The sequence below is a fragment of the Podarcis vaucheri genome (assembly GCF_965113315.1).
Source record: "Podarcis vaucheri genome assembly, chromosome: 6".
In the NCBI taxonomy this organism is placed as follows: domain Eukaryota; kingdom Metazoa; phylum Chordata; class Lepidosauria; order Squamata; family Lacertidae; genus Podarcis; species Podarcis vaucheri.
The window spans coordinates 96249860-96268066 of record NC_138764.1 but is presented as its reverse complement, the minus strand read 5'-3'; the positions used below and the strand labels follow the sequence as shown (position 1 = coordinate 96268066).

Genomic DNA, 18207 nt, shown 5'->3' with positions numbered 1-18207 from the left:
TCAGCAAAGGAAACACAGCCCAGAATAACTAAGGAGATAGTACAAGAATATTTGGCTAGTTTAGATGTATTCAAGTCTCCAGGGCCAGATGAACTGCATCCAAGAGTATTAAAAGAACTGGCAGATGTGATCTCAGAACCACTGGCAGTCATCTTTGAGAATTCCTGGAGAACAGGCGAAGTCCCGGCAGACTGGAGGAGGGCAAATGTTGTCCCTATTTTCAAAAAGGGGAAAAGAGAGGACCCAAATAATTACCGCCCAGTCAGTCTGACATCAATACCAGGGAAGATTCTGGAACAGATCATTAAGCAAACAGTCTGTGAGCACCTAGAAAGGAATGCTGTGATCACCAATAGTCAGCATGGATTTCTGAAAAATAAGTCATGTCAGACTAACCTGATCTCGTTTTTTGACAGAATTACAAGCCTGGTAGATGAAGGGAACGCAGTGGATGTAGCCTACCTTGATTTCAGCAAGGCATTTGACAAGGTGCCCCATGATATTCTTGTAAAGAAGCTGGTAAAATGCGGTCTTGACTATGCTACCACTCAGTGGATTTGTAACTGGCTGACTGCCCGAACCCAAAGGGTGCTCATCAATGGTTCCTCTTCATCCTGGAGAAGAGTGACTAGTGGGGTGCCACAGGGTTCTGTCTTGGGCCCGGTCTTATTCAACATCTTTATCAACGACTTGGATGATGGACTCAAGGGCATCCTGATCAAATTTGCAGATGACACCAAACTGGGAGGGGTGGCTAACACCCCAGAGGACAGGATCACACTTCAAAACGACCTTGACAGATTAGAGAACTGGGCCAAAACAAACAAGATGAATTTTAACAGGGAGAAATGTAAAGTATTGCACTTGGGCAAAAAAAATGAGAGGCACAAATACAAGATGGGTGACACCTGGCTTGAGAGCAGTACATGTGAAAAGGATCTAGGAGTCTTGGTTGACCACAAACTTGACATGAGCCAACAGTGTGACGCGGCAGCTAAAAAAGCCAATGCAATTCTGGGCTGCATCAATAGGAGTATAGCATCTAGATCAAGGGAAGTAATAGTGCCACTGTATTCTGCTCTGGTCAGACCACACCTGGAGTACTGTGTCCAGTTCTGGGCACCACAATTCAAGAAGGACACTGACAAACTGGAACGTGTCCAGAGGAGGGCAACCAAAATGGTCAAAGGCCTGGAAACGATGCCTTATGAGGAACGGCTAAGGGAGCTGGGCATGTTTAGCCTGGAGAAGAGGAGGTTAAGGGGTGATATGATAGCCATGTTCAAATATATAAAAGGATGTCACATAGAGGAGGGAGAAAGGTTGTTTTCTGCTGCTCCAGAGAAGCGGACACGGAGCAATGGATCCAAACTACAAGAAAGAAGATTCCACCTAAACATTAGGAAGAACTTCCTGACAGTAAGAGCTGTTCGACAGTGGAATTTGCTGCCAAGGAGTGTGGTGGAGTCTCCTACTTTGGAGGTCTTTAAGCAGAGGCTTGACAACCATATGTCAGGAGTGCTCTGATGGTGTTTCCTGCTTGGCAGGGGGTTGGACTCGATGGCCCTTGTGGTCTCTTCCAACTCTATGATTCTATGATTCTATGATTCTATGATTCTATGAAAGATTACCAAAGTCTACCCCTGAGAGGTGGATCTGCTTTTTTGGTCCAAATATGGCAGGTGGGATTCATTTACAAGAAAGAAGATTCCACCTAAACATTAGGAAGAACTTCCTGACAGTAAGAGCTGTTCGACTGTGGAATTTGCTGCCAAGGAGTGTGGTGGAGTCTCCTTCTTTGGAGGTCTTTAAGCAGAGGCTTGACAACCATATGTCAGGAGTGCTCTGATGGTGTTTCCTGCTTGGCAGGGGGTTGGACTCGATGGCCCTTGTGGTCTATTCCAACTCTATGATTCTATGATGCCCTACACCCAACTTTCATGGCAGGGGTGGCTAAGCCGTTGCTCTCCAGATGTTGAACTACAACTCCCATCATTCGTGACCATTGGCTATGCTGTCTGGGGCTGATAGAACCTGACACCATCCCTGTTTTAATTTATGATTGTAATTTGGTTGCCCAGAATAAAACGTGGTTTGTTGTATTGTTTGCAGCCTTGATTGCTTTTTGCAAAAATACAGAATATGTGGGAGATAGCAAATGCTTAGGTCACAGTCCTTCCTTGGGAGTAGGGGCCATCAAACAAATGTGGGGCTCATGTCTAAGACAACATGCCCAGGACTCGGCTATTAATATTGCTAGAACAAGGCTCTATTTATGTGCCTACCTGGAATGGATTTCTGACTATAACCAGGAGGCTGATTTATTTTAAAGGTCACTTTTGCTAAAGAGCAGTAGTTTATATAACTGTAAAATACCCTCAGGTTTGAATTATGGAAAAGAGCAATGGGGAACGTGCAAAGCTGTTTCTGGCCCTTGCAAAAACTTTCTGCTCCGTTCTCAAATTTAGAGAAATGGGTGAGTTGTCCTTTATTCCTGCTCGAGGGGGAGGCAGCAGTTTTTGATCCGTTTAAGCTGGATTCTAGGCAGAGATGTCTTGGAGACCGTAATGCCTTGTGGGCTTGCATGCATGTGAGGACTTTTAATGCTCAGCGGACGTTTGAATGCCGCCTCCCAAAGCTTCTCGAAATCAAGCCCCATGACCCCCTTCTTCCTTTGCAAAGCATCTTTCAGAGAGGGATGCTTTGAAGCAAAGAAGAATGTATAGGGAGGGGAGCTCTTAACCCTTCAGCTGCCAGGTGGTCCCCCAATTTTTCTTCCAGTGGCTTCCTTCGCACCAAGGTTCCAGGCTGGTGCTTGGAAGGGAAACATGGGTCTTGAATGCTGAAGTGAGTGGTGGGTAACAGAAGTTATGGGGAAGATTCAGAGGAAACCAGCTGGTAGGGGAAGGGGTTGAGCATTCCCTTCCAAATATGGGAGTTGTTTTAGTGAAAGAAAAGCACACATCATCCATGGCCGCCTTGCTGCAATACGGGAAGCTCAGTCCCACACTGAAAATTGCAAAGGGCGAGGCAGAAAAATGGAACCACCTTTTGCTGAGGAAGAAACCTTTCGGGATCTGGAAAGGCAGGTTTGGATGAAACACTATCATTATTCATTTCAAATCCCCCCCCCCAATGTTTTGCAGAGGAAAGGGGATGTCAAGACTTCATTGCAAATGGCTTCAGTGTAACCTATAGTTTGCCTTACAACTTCGCACTGGGAAAAGTGAATAATTGGCTCTACTAACTCATCCTGTCATGACCCTGGAGTCAGATTTCCTTTCTCCAGTCGCTTGGAACTTAGGAACCTGCCTTATAAAAAGCCAGTCATTGCTCTATTACTATTAATAATTTATTTCTATACCGCTTTATATTTTTAAGAAAAATCTCGATCCAGCTCAGCACTGCCTACACCAGCAGTTCTCAACCTGTGGGTCCCCAGATGTTGTTGGACTACAACTCCCATCATCCCTGAGCTCTGGCCTTGCTAGCTCGGGGTGATGGGAGTTGTAGTTCAACAACATCTGGGGACCCACAGGTTGAGAAAGGCTGGCCTACACAGATGGGCAGCATCTCTCCAGGGTTGCAGGCAGGGGTGGTGTACCCCAACCTTACCTTGAGATGCCAGGGATTGAACCTGAGAAGCTTAGCATGAATGGCAGGTCTTGTATCACAGATCTATTGCCCCTTCCTTCATGAAGATGTGGATGCTGAATCAGAAGGGGAATGGCCCAGAGGACCAGCCCCAGAAGATGGTACCAGTGCCTCTCTGGCCTCAGGATGTCATATTGCTGTCCTCAAAGAATCATAGAATTGGAAGAGACCTCATGGGTCCAACCCCTTGCAATGCAGGAATCTCAGCCAAAGCCATCCAACCATCCAACTTCAAAACACCCAAGGAAGGAGAGTCCACCACCTTCCACTGTTGAACAGCTCTTACTGACAATAAGTTCTTCCCGAGGTTTAGTTGGAATCTCATTTCTTGTAACTGGAAGCCATTGGTCTGCGTCCTACCCTCCGGGACAGGAGAAAACAAGCTTTCTTCATCTTCCACATGAAAGCCCTTGAGATACTTGAATATGGCTCTCATGTCTCCTCTCATAGTGGATTCCATTGCAGAAGCTGCTGTAGGACCAGAATCTCTCCTGCTCTGCAGGAGTAGTGGATGGCAGGAGAGGATTGTTTAGTTGTTTAGTCGTGCCCGACTCTTCGTTACCCCATGGACCAGAGCACGCCAGGCACTCCTGTCTTCCAGGAGTGCCAGTATGGTGTAGTGGTTAAGAGCAGTAGACTCGTAATCTGGTGAACCGGGTTCACGACTCCGCTCCTCCACATGCAGCTGCTGGGTGACCTTGGGCCAGTCACACTTCTCTGAAGTCTCTCAGCCCCACTCACCTCACAGAGTGTTTGTTGTGGGGAAGGAAGGGAAAGGAGAATGTTAGCCACTTTGAGACTCCTTAGGGTAGTGATAAAGCGGGATATCAAATCCAAACTCTTCTTCTTCACTGCCTCCTGCAGTTTGGTCAAACTCATGTTCGTAGCTTCGAGAACACTGTCCAACCATTTCATCCTCTGTCGTCCCCTTCTTCTTGTGCCCTCCATCTTTCCCAGCATCAGGGTCTTTTCCAGGGAGTCTTCTCTTCTCATAAGGTGGCCAAAGTATTGGAGCCTCAGCTTCGGGATCTGTCCTTCCAGTGAGCACTCAGAGCTGATTTCATTCAGAAGGGATAAGTTTGATATTCTTGCAGTCCATGGGAGGGGATTAGGCCCCTTTAACTGGAAAGGTTCCTTCCAGTGAGGGTGGGGCCAGCAATTGGGATGCAGCTGTGCTACTATATGGGGCTCAGTCTCACACTGATTGTTGCTGAAGCAACATCTGAGCCCTGTCATTAGTGCATGCATAATAATATACTGGTTGCTCCTTATGCCAGAAAGCACAGCAAGACATCCAATTTTTCCTTAGGAAAGGGATTTTTTGTGTGTGTAGATGGTCAAAATCATTATCTTTTTAAACTAGAAGGGCAAAGGAGGTGTTTACTAGGCAGGACCAGCCCTGCTATTAGGCAGGGTGACACAGCTGCTTTAGGCAGTGGAGGGGAAAGGGACACAGCTGTGTGTGACATAGAGCATGCCATGGGACAGTCCCATGGCCTGCACCGAATTAAGAATCGACTGCCAGCCTAGTGAGCTTCTGTGCAAGAAATGGGAAAAAGCAACATCTTGTCCTTTGCCTCAGGCAGCAAAATGACTTGGGCCAGCGCTGTTACTGGAGGCTGTGCCCTTTACATTAGCTCCGGATACAGCTACCACAGAATACTCTTCTGTAATGATAAGAAGTTGGTGATCATTTCTGTTTGAATTTAGCTCTTTTGGGGAACTATATCTGTAGCCTTGATGACAAATGTCTCAAAATTGTTTGTAAACATATGAATTAACTCTGCTTTGATTCTGCAGATTATTTTCCCCCCAAGTCATTTTGTTTTACGGCTGCGGTCTTTAGCTGATTCTGGTAAAACCAAACTAATTCAATAGCGAATAAGGCGTTAATGAGAGTGAGTCATCTGTACATTATGCAGAATAAAAGCAGGGATTTCTATATTGCAGTATTTCTGTATTACAGATACTGATGCCAGGCAGCCGGTAGTTGCTTAAACTCTACTTATTGCATTTACAAAGTATTTGCTCAGTGAGGAGTCAGACCCTATACACTTTGGGTTTTGAATTTTTTAAATAAAAAATGGCCACTAGATGTCACTACCTTTCACTGAAATGAAGGTTAAAAGGGAAGCCTCTCTCTCTCTCTCTCTCTCTCCCCTCCCCCACCCCATTTTTCCTGACAGTTTAAAATGTTTTACCATCTTAACCCCTGCTTTGAGTCTTAGAATGCTGTGAGTAGTCTGTGCTGCAGTGCAGTATGGAAGCTGCTTACAAGGCAAGAACCAGTTTAGCTTACTGGTTGTGCTGGGATAGGGAGTCTGTGGCCTATTACTAGGCTGCAACTCACATCATCCCTTCATGCGCCTCCTCTGCGAGAGGAGTGTGGCGACACGAGAAAGGGCCTTTTTTGTGGTGGCTCCCTGTTTGTGGAATGCTCTCTCCCCAAGGAGGCTCACCTGGGACCTCCTTCTCCTCATGGCTGGTGGAGTGAGGCCCATGCACCCTGGGCTGGCACACTCTTCCATTTTGTCCCAAGAGAGATGGACTACGTCTCTGGCCATGCAGACGGATAGGAGTGAAAAGCTGAACAAGATTTGGAAGTCCTCACGCTCCCTATCCCTGCCTTAAATGAGGAACATATCACAGTGTGGAATGTGTACAGCTCTGCTTAAAATCCCCCACAGCTCAAAACATCACAAAACACTGTGAACATCATAATAAAATAAAATAAAATAAAACAAACCCACAGCAGAAGACAGTGTACTTACTAACAAGTGAGAAAGTCTAAATACCAGACATGCCTTTCCAAAGCATTACCTTTGATCCAGATTCTCACACTAGGTGAGAACTCTCGTATGAAGGCACACTCAGATCTGTTTGGAATTTCAAAAGCAATCTATTTACAACTTCCACAAGAAAGCATTTCCATGAGAGAACGATAGGGGAGTCACAAGAACATAAAACGAGTCCTGCTAAATCAGAGCAAAGGACTGTCAAGTCCAGCATCTTGTTTAGCTTTGTGAAAACGATTGTCTAAATTCATGCTGCAGGACGGGCTTTGCTTCCTATTTGCTGTCTTAACTGATAACTGCATTTGGGCTGAGGAAGAAATATTCTGGAACAGATTTTTCCAGAGTCTGGTAGATCCTGTCAACTTCTGGAGGCTTCTAAGCCAGGCACATGCAGCAAAACAAATATGCCACTAGGTTCACACCATACATTTAAAGCACTATGATATCGCTTTAAAGAGTCATGCCTGCTCCCAGAGGATTCTGGGAGCTGTGGTTTGTTAAGGGTGCTGAGAGTTGGTAGGAGACCATTCGCAGAACTACAATTCCCAGAGAGGTTTAACAATTAACCCCTCTTCACAGGAAACTCTGGGAACTGTAACTCTGTGAGGCGAATAGGAGCCGCCTGGCCCTGTGGGTTAAACCACAGAGCCTAGGACTTGTTAATCAGAAGGTCGGTGGTTTGAATCCCCGCAATGGGGTGAGCTCCCGTTGCTCGGTCCCTGCTCCTGCCAACCTAGCAGTTCAAAAGCACGTCAAAGTGCAAGTAGATAAATAGGTACTGCTCTGGCGGGAAGGTAAATGGTGTTTCCATGCGCTGCTCTGGTTCGCCAGAAGCGGCTTAGTCATGCTGGCCACATGACCCGGAAGCTGTACGCCGGCTCCCTCGGCCAATAAAGCAAGATGAGCACCGCAACCCCAGAGTCAGCCACGACTGGACCTAATGGTCAGGGGTCCCTTTACCTTTAACAACTTTCGGTACCCTTAGCAAACCACAGCTCCCATAATTCTTTGGGGGAAGCTTCGCCAGTTACCACAGCACTTCAAACATGTGGTGTGAATTGTGGCCTAGGACGTTTTAATGACCCATCAGAAGCTGCTCCACATACTGAATCCACTCTGATGCTTGGTGGATAATTCCCCGCCGCCACCCTCAGTCTGCAACAGTATTTCTGGAATGCAAGACAGTCTTTTACATTTTTTTAGTTCTTTGGTATCTGCGTAAGTTAAACCTAGACTTTCTTCTTCTTCTAAAACTTTTCTGCAACAAGATTCACACACACACACAAACAATGCAGAAGAGTGGATCCCAAGTTTTGATGGTGTTGGGTATGAAAACCAAGGTGGCCATGCAATCTGATTTATAGAGGACAGTTCTCTCTTTGAAGGCACCTTTGCTGTGAAAGTCTGCCTGGCATAAAGGTAATGATCCCTAAGCAGGGACACTAGCATTCACCTTCTGGAAAGCAGCCTGAGTGGACACAGAGATCACCGAGTTACAGTTTCCTGACTACGTTGAGATGCACTGTATGGAATTACAGTGGTGCCCCGCAAGACGAATGCCTCGCAAGACGGAAAACTCGCTAGACGAAAGAGTTTTCCGTTCTGGAGGTGCTTTGCAAAACGAATTCCCTATGGGCTTGCTTTGCAAGACGACAATGTCTTGCGAGTTCCTGCTGGTTTTTTCCCCTTCCCCCCTTTTTCTAAGCCTCTAAGCCGCTTATCAGCTGATCCGATCAGCAGATAAGCCGCTAAAAGCCGCTAATAGCGCTAATAGCGCTAATAGCGCTAATCCGCTAATCCATCAAAGGGCTTGCTTCGCAAGACGAAAAAACCGCTAGACGAAGAGAATCACAGAACGGATTCTTTTCGTCTTGCGAGGCACCACTGTATGGTAATCATGTCCAATTTTGACTCTATTCATATAATTTAATGGGCTAAGTTCAAGGTGCTGGTTTGGGTGTATAAAGTCCTACTCAGCTTGAGACCAGGTTAAAGGTAAAGGTAAAGGGACCCCTGACCATTAGGTCCAGTCGTGACCGACTCTGGGGTTGCGGTGCTCATCTTGCTTTATTGGCCGAGGGAGCCGGTATACAGCTTCCGGGTCATGTGGCCAGCATGACTAAGCCGCTTCTGGCGAACCAGAGCAGCGCATGGAAACGCCGTTTACCTTTCCGCCGGAGCAGTACCTATTTATCTACTTGCACTTTGGACCGAGCAACGGGAGCTCATCCCATCGCGGGGATTCGAACCACCAACCTTCTGATCGGCAAGTCCTATTCTCTGTCTTTTAACCCACAGCGTCACCCGCATCCCTTGAGACCAGGATACGTTAGAAATAATCTCTCCCTTTATATATCCAGTTAAAATGTTTTAAGTGCAATATACAATGTGACACTAGATGGCGATGGCGAGCCTTATGGAAAATTCAATGTACAGTGGTACCTTGGGTTACAGATGCTTCAGGTTACAGACGCTTCAGGTTACAGACTCTGCTAATCCAAAAATAGTACCTCGGGTTAAGAACTTTGCTTCAGGATGAGAACAGAAATTGCATGGCGGTGGCAGTGGGAGGCCCCATTAGCTAAAAGAGGTACCTCAGGTTAAGAACAGTTTCAGGTTAAGAATGGACCTCCAGAACGAATTAAGTTCTTAACCCGAGGTACCACCGTACTTTTAAAAACGCGTTTTGAAAAAAGCATTTTCAAAATTTTTTTTATATGTGTGTAGATTCCACCTAGGTGAGGGGCTTCTGCAGAAACCATCTTATCAGGAAGTCCATTCTGCACAATATGGGAATTAGGTCTTTAGTATTGTGGCACCCAGGGGTGCCAGTCTACTGTGAAACTGATGAAGCTTATAAGCTTCAGGGGCTCTAATCCCAGAGGGGTCCCAGAAGCGACTTTAGTCCACATTGCTTAAAAAAATTGGGTCTACTCGACCCAATTTGAGTCACACAACTCAAATTGGTTAATTTTTTTGTTGCATGTATTTCAACAATTCCAAAGTTTGAGAGTCAGTAGGCCAGATATTGTAAAGATGTGGTGATCTGCCGTGGAACAATCCCATTGAAGAAGATAAAAGTAGTTACCCAGACGTCATTGCTGGTTGCGAAAGGCCCCCCCCCATGTCAGTTCAAGCTTGACGGGCCCCCGAAATGTAGGTCCGCCACTGGCGGCACCTACCTTTTGAAACTCCCTCCTGTTATATATCAGATGGGCACCATCTTTTCAGCAGCTGCTGAAGGTTTCCCTCTTCCAACAATCCTTTTAGGTAGACATATTTCACAGACTGCATCTGTGTTGGAACCAGGTGGGTTTTACTCAGAGTAGCCCCATCGAAATGGATGGACCTTGACTTCGTCACATCCACAGATTTCAGTGGGTTGATTCTGAGGGAAAGCTAACTGAATACCGCCCATTGTTTTTAGACATTTTTATTGTTCTTTCAATTGTTTGTTTAGGAGGAAGGGTGGGATATAAATTTAAATAATAATAATAACAACATGCCATTTTAATGCAAATATGTGGCTTCTTTTGTCTTCTTTTTCGGCAATGTGTCTCCACTATTTGCTGGTGGTGCCTAAGTGACCAGAATAGTGAACGTAAGAGGAAGAAGAAGAGGAAGAAGAATATAATGGAGGAGGAGGAGGAGGAGGATGTGAACATCTCATGACATGGAGAGAATATATATTTCCACAATCTTTTCATTTTCTCAGTATTCCACTTCAGAGCAAACTGGTAGCCAGATAGCGGAGCTTCTTCATGAATCATTTCTCACATCTCCCTCTCTCTCTTTCTCCCCCAACCCCCCAATTTTTATTTGCTGAAAGTCTTTGTTACACAGTTATCTATCAAGTTCTTTCTATCTGCCAAACCGGCAAACGGAGACGAGCCGTATCAAATGTCCATGAATTACAAACACGTTGTGTGTCCATACATCATTGAGCTGATGTATTGATACTTACGGTGCTGGCAGTGAATTCGGGTGGGTTGTCATTCACATCTGTCACCATAATGATTGCCGTCGCCGTGTTCGAGAGACCGTAGTTAAGATTTCCTTCCATATCTGTGGCCTGAACGATGACTGTGTACTGCTGAACTTTCTGGAAGGGGAAACAACAAAGGGGACAAGAATGTGAAATGTTTTTTCTGTCTCTCTATACTTTTCTGCAACTTCATTTTTTAAAGAAAAAAGAAAAATATCACCCTGTTGAGATCTATCTCTGCTGCAAAATGTTTTCTTAGGACAAACTTTTGTCTCCCCTGTAAACACAAGAGACAGCAAAAAAAGCCTCATTCTTTCTCTCTCTCTCTCTCTCCTCGCAATAAATGATGCATTAATATCTAGCTGGTTCTAATGGAAACTTTTCTGAAAATAGTAAGTTGTATGTGAGGTGAATAAAACTTGCAAGCCATGTTTACATGAATCCTGTAAGTCCTATTTGGGTGTTCAGTTTCCCCACATGGTTAGAATTGTGTGAGGGAGAGCTACTTCAACTATCTTGATCATTGTGCCTATGCCTAGCCCAAATAACATTTAGGGATGAGTTAATCTGTCAAATTCAGTTTCTCTCCCCCCCTTGTCTTAATTTCAATTCTCCACATTTCCACATCAGTTTGCATTTTGTTAAAAAACCCAAACTCCTCATGAAAATTCATTGGCATTTTAGTGCAAATTTCTCCTAATACACTTGTTTTTGCACACCATTTTGCTTAATGCACCCTTTTTTTTTGCAAAGCGATTTCCCCCCCAAATAATGAATTTTTATGTTATTTTCATTTGCATTTTTTTGTTCACGATTTACCCTTGCATATGCATGCATGCATGCCTGTATTCATTCATTCATTTACTCATCTGATTCCATCTCCAAATTGCTTCCCACAAAACATCTCAAAGCGATTTCTCGGTAAAAACATTGGCAATAGAAACAATTACGCAATTTCATATATGCAAAGCAAATGTAACAATTAAACATAAAATATAGAAAAAACTTTGATATGTTGAAAAACCATCAGCAATTTCATATTGATAAACACCTTGCCTCACAGGACTGTTTTGAGGATAAAAGGGGACAGCCCTATCATTAGGCAGGTGGAGGAAATTGAATTTATGTTGGCTCCTCCTCAGCCGTCTGATCATTCCACTCTGCTGGAGACCAGAGTTTTGTGTGCCACTTAAATAGCCTGGTGCAGGTGAGAATGCTGCCTCCTTGCCAGTTCCCAGTCGACTTCTGCTTGGACTGGTCCTGAAAAGGGGTTACATCCATGGACACAGACCTAAAATCTCCTGGAAAACACTAGCTGTAAAATGTGATAGGGTGAGGGGAAGGGTGGACAGAGACTTTTTGTTGTGGTATTGTTTTTCCTGGAGGTATAAGAGGTTCTGCTTTCTCCTTATGGAAGCCAAAATAAAAAGGGAGAATTATCAGAGCAATTATCAGGCAAACAACTATAAATACCTGCAACACCAGCTCAGTGAGTTCACTTAGGCAGATGAAAATCCATTAAATGAGCTGCTAATATTGATGTGGAGCTTTAGAAAGGGAAGGGAATCTTGACGCAACAAATGACTTATTGGCCTTATCATTTCAAAGTGTCTCCTTTACTAGGAATCGCTGAAAATTGAATTTCCTCAGAGAGCCAGGATGTCCCATATGCTATTGACTGGGATCATCAGCCACAGATGATTAGGAATGAACAAAAGCAAGTTTTATTTTTGAAGCTGTTCAGACCCACAAAGCTGAAAGCAGCCTCCTAGAAATGTCTGGACACAAGATGCTGGAGAAAGATTGTCTCCTGAAAGCCACTCTCCCAATGCTACTCTTTGGACTCAGTCCTGGAGGTGGGATTGGAACCAATGTAATACAGGGCCCCAATTCCCATTCCCCAGAGCCAGTTCAGGAGGATCCCATTGTAGATGGCATCAAATACCAATGGGAGCTCAAAAATATAAAAATAATATCAGCAATACAAAGGAGATAGTGTTGGACTTTCGGAGGAAGAGAGGGGAACTAGCCCCGTTGTACATTGGGGAGGGCTCTGTGGAGAGAGTCTCTTCCTTTAAATTCCTAGGAGTTTATCTCAGTGAAGACCTTACTTGGAAAATAAATACAACCCAGGTGGTTAAGAAAGCCCAACAGAGACTCCATCTCCTCAGAGTATTGTGAAAGAACAATGTCAATCAACATTTGATGATCTCCTTCTACCTGTCCACAATCGAAAGTATGCTCTGGTCCATGGGGTCAGTGTGGTACGCTGGTTTGACATCAACTGATAGGAAGTGTCTACAGAGGGTGGTGATACAGCACAAGATATTATGGGCTATCCTGTGAATCCACTGGATGAAATAGTGGAAGAATGTTGCTGCAGGAGAGTGAGGAAAATTCTCAGGGATGAGTCACACCCTGGCCGGCACTTTTTTGATCTCCTGCCCTCGGGCAGAAGATATAGAAGCATGATTAGTCACACCAATAGGGTAAAGAACAGCTTCTATCCGTGGGCTGTTAGGCTGCTGAATGAAAAGATAACAACAGGGCAACTGACTTTCGGGTCTGGTGGGTGTTTGTCAGTAAACGAGGGGAATTAAGACTAAGAGAGCTGAGTGGGGGGTGCTCGTGTGATCTCACTGTATACAAATTGTACAAGTGACAAAGGAAAGGTGTGACCATCAGGGTGACCAAGGTCAACTCAATTTCGTGGCCGGGCCTGGACCCAAATTGGAATGGATCTAAGTACAGTGGTACCTCGGGTTACATATGCTTCAGGTTACATACGCATCAGGTTACACACTCTGCTAACCCAGAAATAGTGCTTCAGGTTAAGAACTTTGCTTCAGGATAAGAACAGAAATCAGGCTCCAGCGGCGCAGCGGCAGCAGGAGGCCCCATTAGCTAAAGCGGTGCTTCAGGTTAAGAACAGTTTCAGGTTAAGAATGGACCTCCGGAACGAATTAATTACTTAACCCGAGGTACCACTATAATCTGCATCCTCCAAGAATATTTGCAGCTGTGTCCACCACCTTCTCCCCAAAAGCAGGTATTGGCAAAAGGTCCTATCCAAAAGGTCCGGAACCAGTTTCTTTAGGAGTGGTTGCAGCACTGCTTCTTTCAGTGCAGCACAAAGCACCTCCTCATGCAGCAAAGGGTCAACCACACTCTGGACCTAACCAGACAGCTTCTCTCTGCTAGATTTGATGAGCCAGGAGGGACAGCAGTCAAGGGGAAACATTGAGACCACTCTGAAGTTGAGGAATTTTATCCAGTTGCTCACAGTGGGTCTTACATGTGGTTTTGACTCAAGCACATTTTGCGAGGAATTTCCCCATATATCATGCATTTTTCTATGTCGTTTTCACAAATAAATGCATCTTTATGCACACATTCCCTTACTATATGAATCACAATATTCAGGTAAGTGTGAATTTTGAAAGATGGCTGCGTTTTGCTTTATGTATTGTTTCGGAAAATGCAAATTTGATAGATTTTCCTTTAAAGGTGGACTGAATCAAATCCCTCTCCAATTCCTACTCGGTACAGCAGGCCCACAACTTACATGCATTTAACTTGTGCACATTCAGCTTTACATGTGTTGCAAAAAATATATTAAAAATTTAGAAGGGGGTAGGATTCTGATCGCCGAAGAATTGATGCTTTTGAATTATGGTGCTGGAGGAGCCTCTTGAGAGTCCCATGGACTGCAAGAAGATCAAACCTCTCCATTCTTAAGGAAATCAGCCCTGAGTGCTCACTGGAAGGACAGATCCTGAAGCTGAGGCTCCAATACTTTGGCCACCTCATGAGAAGGGAAGACTCCCTGGAAAAGACCCTGATGTTGGGAAAGATGGAGGGCACAAGGAGAAGGGGACGACAGAGGACGAGATAGTTGGATAGTGTTCTCAAAGCTACCAGCATGAGTTTGACTAAACTGCGGGAGGCAATGGAAGACAGGAGTGCCTGGCATGCTCTGGTCCATGGGGTCACGAAGAGTCGGACACAACTAAACAACTAAACAACAACAACAAGGATTCCAGGAAAAATGGCATTGGCAAGCCTGCTTGCCATTTAACCCTGCTTGCCATTTAACCCGATGGGTTTTGAGTATACAAGATTTTGGGTTTAGGTATGAACCCCAGAACGCAACCTGGACAAAACTTCTGTCTACAACAGAAGTGAAGTGGGAGGGGGAAATAATTTCTCCTCTCTGCCCTCCCATCCATCAAAGAACCACAGCATCTCTCTGCTTTCCTGAGCAGCTTCTTCCTCCCATTTAAACTTTGCGGCGCTCTCTTCTACCTTGTTTTCAGCATGACCCCTACAAAGCAGTGTCTGGGCTCAGAGGTCGTCACTTGCAGATTTATCAGTCGGAACAACCTGGGACTGTCAGAGCCGTTTGCTGCTCTTGTCTCACTGTCTTGCCTCCAGCTAGGGCACCGCAAAGACAGCATGGTTTCTGTGTCAAAAGTAATTCGGGAACCCGTGATGCAGTTATGCAAACTTTCATCTGAACCTGAAAGCTGAACTGCAAGAGAAGGTCATGCAAGTCTGAGAAAAAGACTTTTTGATAGCAAGGCTTCTAAGTGCTTGCTCCGGCAAAGCCCCATTGCATTGCATTGCATTGCAGAAGGCCTTGCTGGGTGAAGCTGTTTGAAGGTGGTTGTTCCAGTAATGTTGCCTTCTGTTCTGCAGTCCCCCCATCCCCTGACTTTTGCTCTTTTGGCTTGTCTGTTATTCAAAGAACATTACAGGAGAAAAGGCATCCAACCGCTGACCCAAGATAAGAAATCTGAAAAGTTTCATTTTAAAAAAGTTTATTTTTATTTCAAAAACTTCACTATCTTGCCATTCTTGTCCTCCCAGCCCCTCCACCCAAATCCAGGTCACTTATGAAAGCTCTGATTTTTTGAATACTAATAATGATATATTTATACTGTGGTACCTTGGTTCTCAAACTTAATCCATTCTGGAAGTCCGTTCCAAAACCAAAGCGTTCCAAAACCAAGGCGCGCTTTCCCATAGAAAGTAATGCAAAATGGATTAATTCATTCCAGACTTTTAAAAACAGCAATTGAACATGAATTTTACTATCTAATGAGACCATTGATCCATAAAATGAAAGCAATAAACAATGTACTGCAGTCACACAATCGATCAATCAGTAGCTGAACTGGGTTCCACACAGTCACAAAAACAAAGAAAAAAGCTGCAAAAACCGAAACTCAAAATAAATAGCAAAAACAGACTGACCTCAGCGTAACACTCAAAACGAAAGTGTGGCACTCAAATAGGAAGTGTGGCCCTCAAAACAGAAGCGTAACACTCAAAACAGAGCACGTTTGGTTCTGAAAAAAGTAGGGAACACTTACTTCCGGGTTTGCAGTGTTTGGGTTTCAAGTTGTTTGAGTACCAAGATGTTGGAGAACCCTTGTACCACAGTATATGTATCTGTGCAGTGCTAGCTAGGAAAGGTCCCTGCATATCCCAATAACAACATAAGAACCAATGTCTCTTAGGAACATAGAAAACTGTCAGTGGCCCATCTAGCTCAATACTGTCTACTGAGAGTGGAAGAAACTCTTCAAGGTTTTAGATGGGGCATTCCCAGCCATACCCAGAGACGCTGAGGATTGAACCTGTCTCTACATGCATGACAGAAGTGCTATCAATGAGGTACAATCATTCCGTAGACACCTACAGTCTTGCAAGACATCTAAGCCAGGCATAGGCAAACTCGGCCCTCCAGATAACAGGACCAGTGGTCAGGGATGATGGGAGCTGTAGTCCCAAAACATCTGGAGGGCCGAGTTTGCCTATGCCTAGTCTAAGCAGTGGGAAGGGGTAGAAGATAGAGTGTAAACCAGCTAAACACAACTTTATAAAATTGAGCTACAGGTGATATCCATGCTGGAACATATTCAGGACTGGAAAGGTCACGTTACCAAACTAGACCACTGGTTTCATCTGGATCAACATTACCTACCATTGTCTGACAGCAGCTAGCCAGGGTTTTAAGCAAACGTCTTTCCCAGTGCTATCTGGTGATGCCAGGATTGAACCTAGGACCTTTTCCCTGCACAGTATGTTCCCTTCCACGGAGCTATACGGATCTCGCTTTGGAGAAAGAGTCATCTTATGGCCCAGGGTTGATGTAATATGCAAGGACAAATGGACTGGATCCAACAATGTTTCAGTGCTTTTTCACTAACATAAGGAGAGTGGAGGATGATGAAGGAGTTGCTATGGCCTGGAACAACAGCCTGCAATCCTCAATTACCTTCAACAAGGTAAAAACTCAAACATGTTGAATGTGACAAAAAAGAAAAGTGGGGAATGTACCATTGTCTTGAGAATTCTGTTTTTTGCCTCTCTCCAAAATTGCAGATACAGTCATACCTTGGTTCTTGAATGCCTTGGTACTTGTACGTTTTGGCTCTCGAACGCCAAAAACCCAGAAGTGTTCTGGTTTTTGAATGTTTTTTGGAAGCCGAACGTCCGACGCAGCTTCCTGCAGCCAACCAGAAGCCACACCTTAGTTTTCAAACATTTTTGGAAGTCAAATGGACTTCCAGAACAGATTACGTTTGAGAACCAAGGTACGACTGTATGTGCAAACTCTCATTGTGAGTACAGTTCCCCTTTATAGGAAATGTGAAAGAGATGAATAAAGCTAAGACTGAGATCAGTGTGAACACAAAGGAGCAAGGATTGGCATGATAGGTGCTCCATGCACCATTGGTGTAATGAACTTCAGTTCTTCTGGGAAGCCACTTTGAGAAGATTGCATTTGTTGGGATTAGAGGGGAATTCTCCTTGCAGCAGCAGCTTCTCCATGTCCCCCAACCCCTTCGCCACAGCCAAACGACCTTTTGTGGTGCTGTGGTCTAAACCACAGAGCCTAGGGCTTGCCAATCAGAAGGTCGGCGGTTTGAATCCCTGTGACGGGGTGAGCTCCCATTACTCGGTCCCTGCTCCTGCCAACCTAGCAGTTCGAAAGCACGTCAAAGTGCAAGTAGATAAATAGGTACCACTCTGGCGGGAAGGTAAACGGCATTTCTGTGTGCTGCTCTGGTTCGCCGCATGACCCGGAAGCTGTACGCCGGCTCCCTCGGCCAATAAAGCAAGATGAGCGCCACAACCCCAGAGTCGGTCACAACTGGATCTAATGGTCAGGGGTCCCTTTACCTTTACCTAATTACCATCCTAGCCTGAAGATGAGGATAAGAGGAGGGGGGTGTGATTTCCTCCTTCCTTCTGAAAGGCCAACCAGCACCACTCAGAAAGTGGCCTACAGGCTGCCAGTTAGTTGATGATACCTAGCTCAGTAGATCTCATCAATGTTGCTACTGAGATCTTTGGCTTAACAAATTCAGCTGCCTAATGGATATCACTGTAGTTGGAAGTGCAATGACATTTTATCCTAAATAGGAAGTAATGGGTGAAAGCATAGAAGGATAAAAACAAAAAAGAACACCTAGTCTGTGCATTCAGGAAATTAAAGATACCCCTGAAATGCAGAGAATACCCCAATTATTTTGAGAAGTGATGAAAAATAAGAGGTGATCTGTAAAATATTAGCCATCAAATGCTATTTCATTTGAATGTCTAGAGCCCGGATTCATAAGGCATAGCAATTTCAGATAAGCCTCTTCAGTTATCTCTAATTAAATCACCAGTGAGGCATGCCCCAATATGTGAGAAATTTGAACGAAGCTTCCCCCCTCCCTGAACACTAACTTTTTCATGCTTGTGTGTTAAGCTGATTTT

At 44.8% G+C, this 18207-nt stretch overlaps 1 protein-coding gene across 8 annotated transcripts in view; it reads right to left on the bottom strand.

Annotated features, from left to right (window-relative positions):
* The window catches only part of CDH4 (cadherin 4), an 819766-nt gene that overhangs the window by 76184 nt on the left and 725375 nt on the right, over window positions 1-18207 (bottom strand). For all 8 annotated transcript variants that reach the window (XM_082225899.1, XM_082225900.1, XM_082225902.1 and 5 more), the window contains one exon: window positions 10414-10551. In XM_082225899.1, the coding sequence (XP_082082025.1) occupies window positions 10414-10551 (138 nt within the window). The remainder of the gene's footprint in view (window positions 1-10413; window positions 10552-18207) is intronic.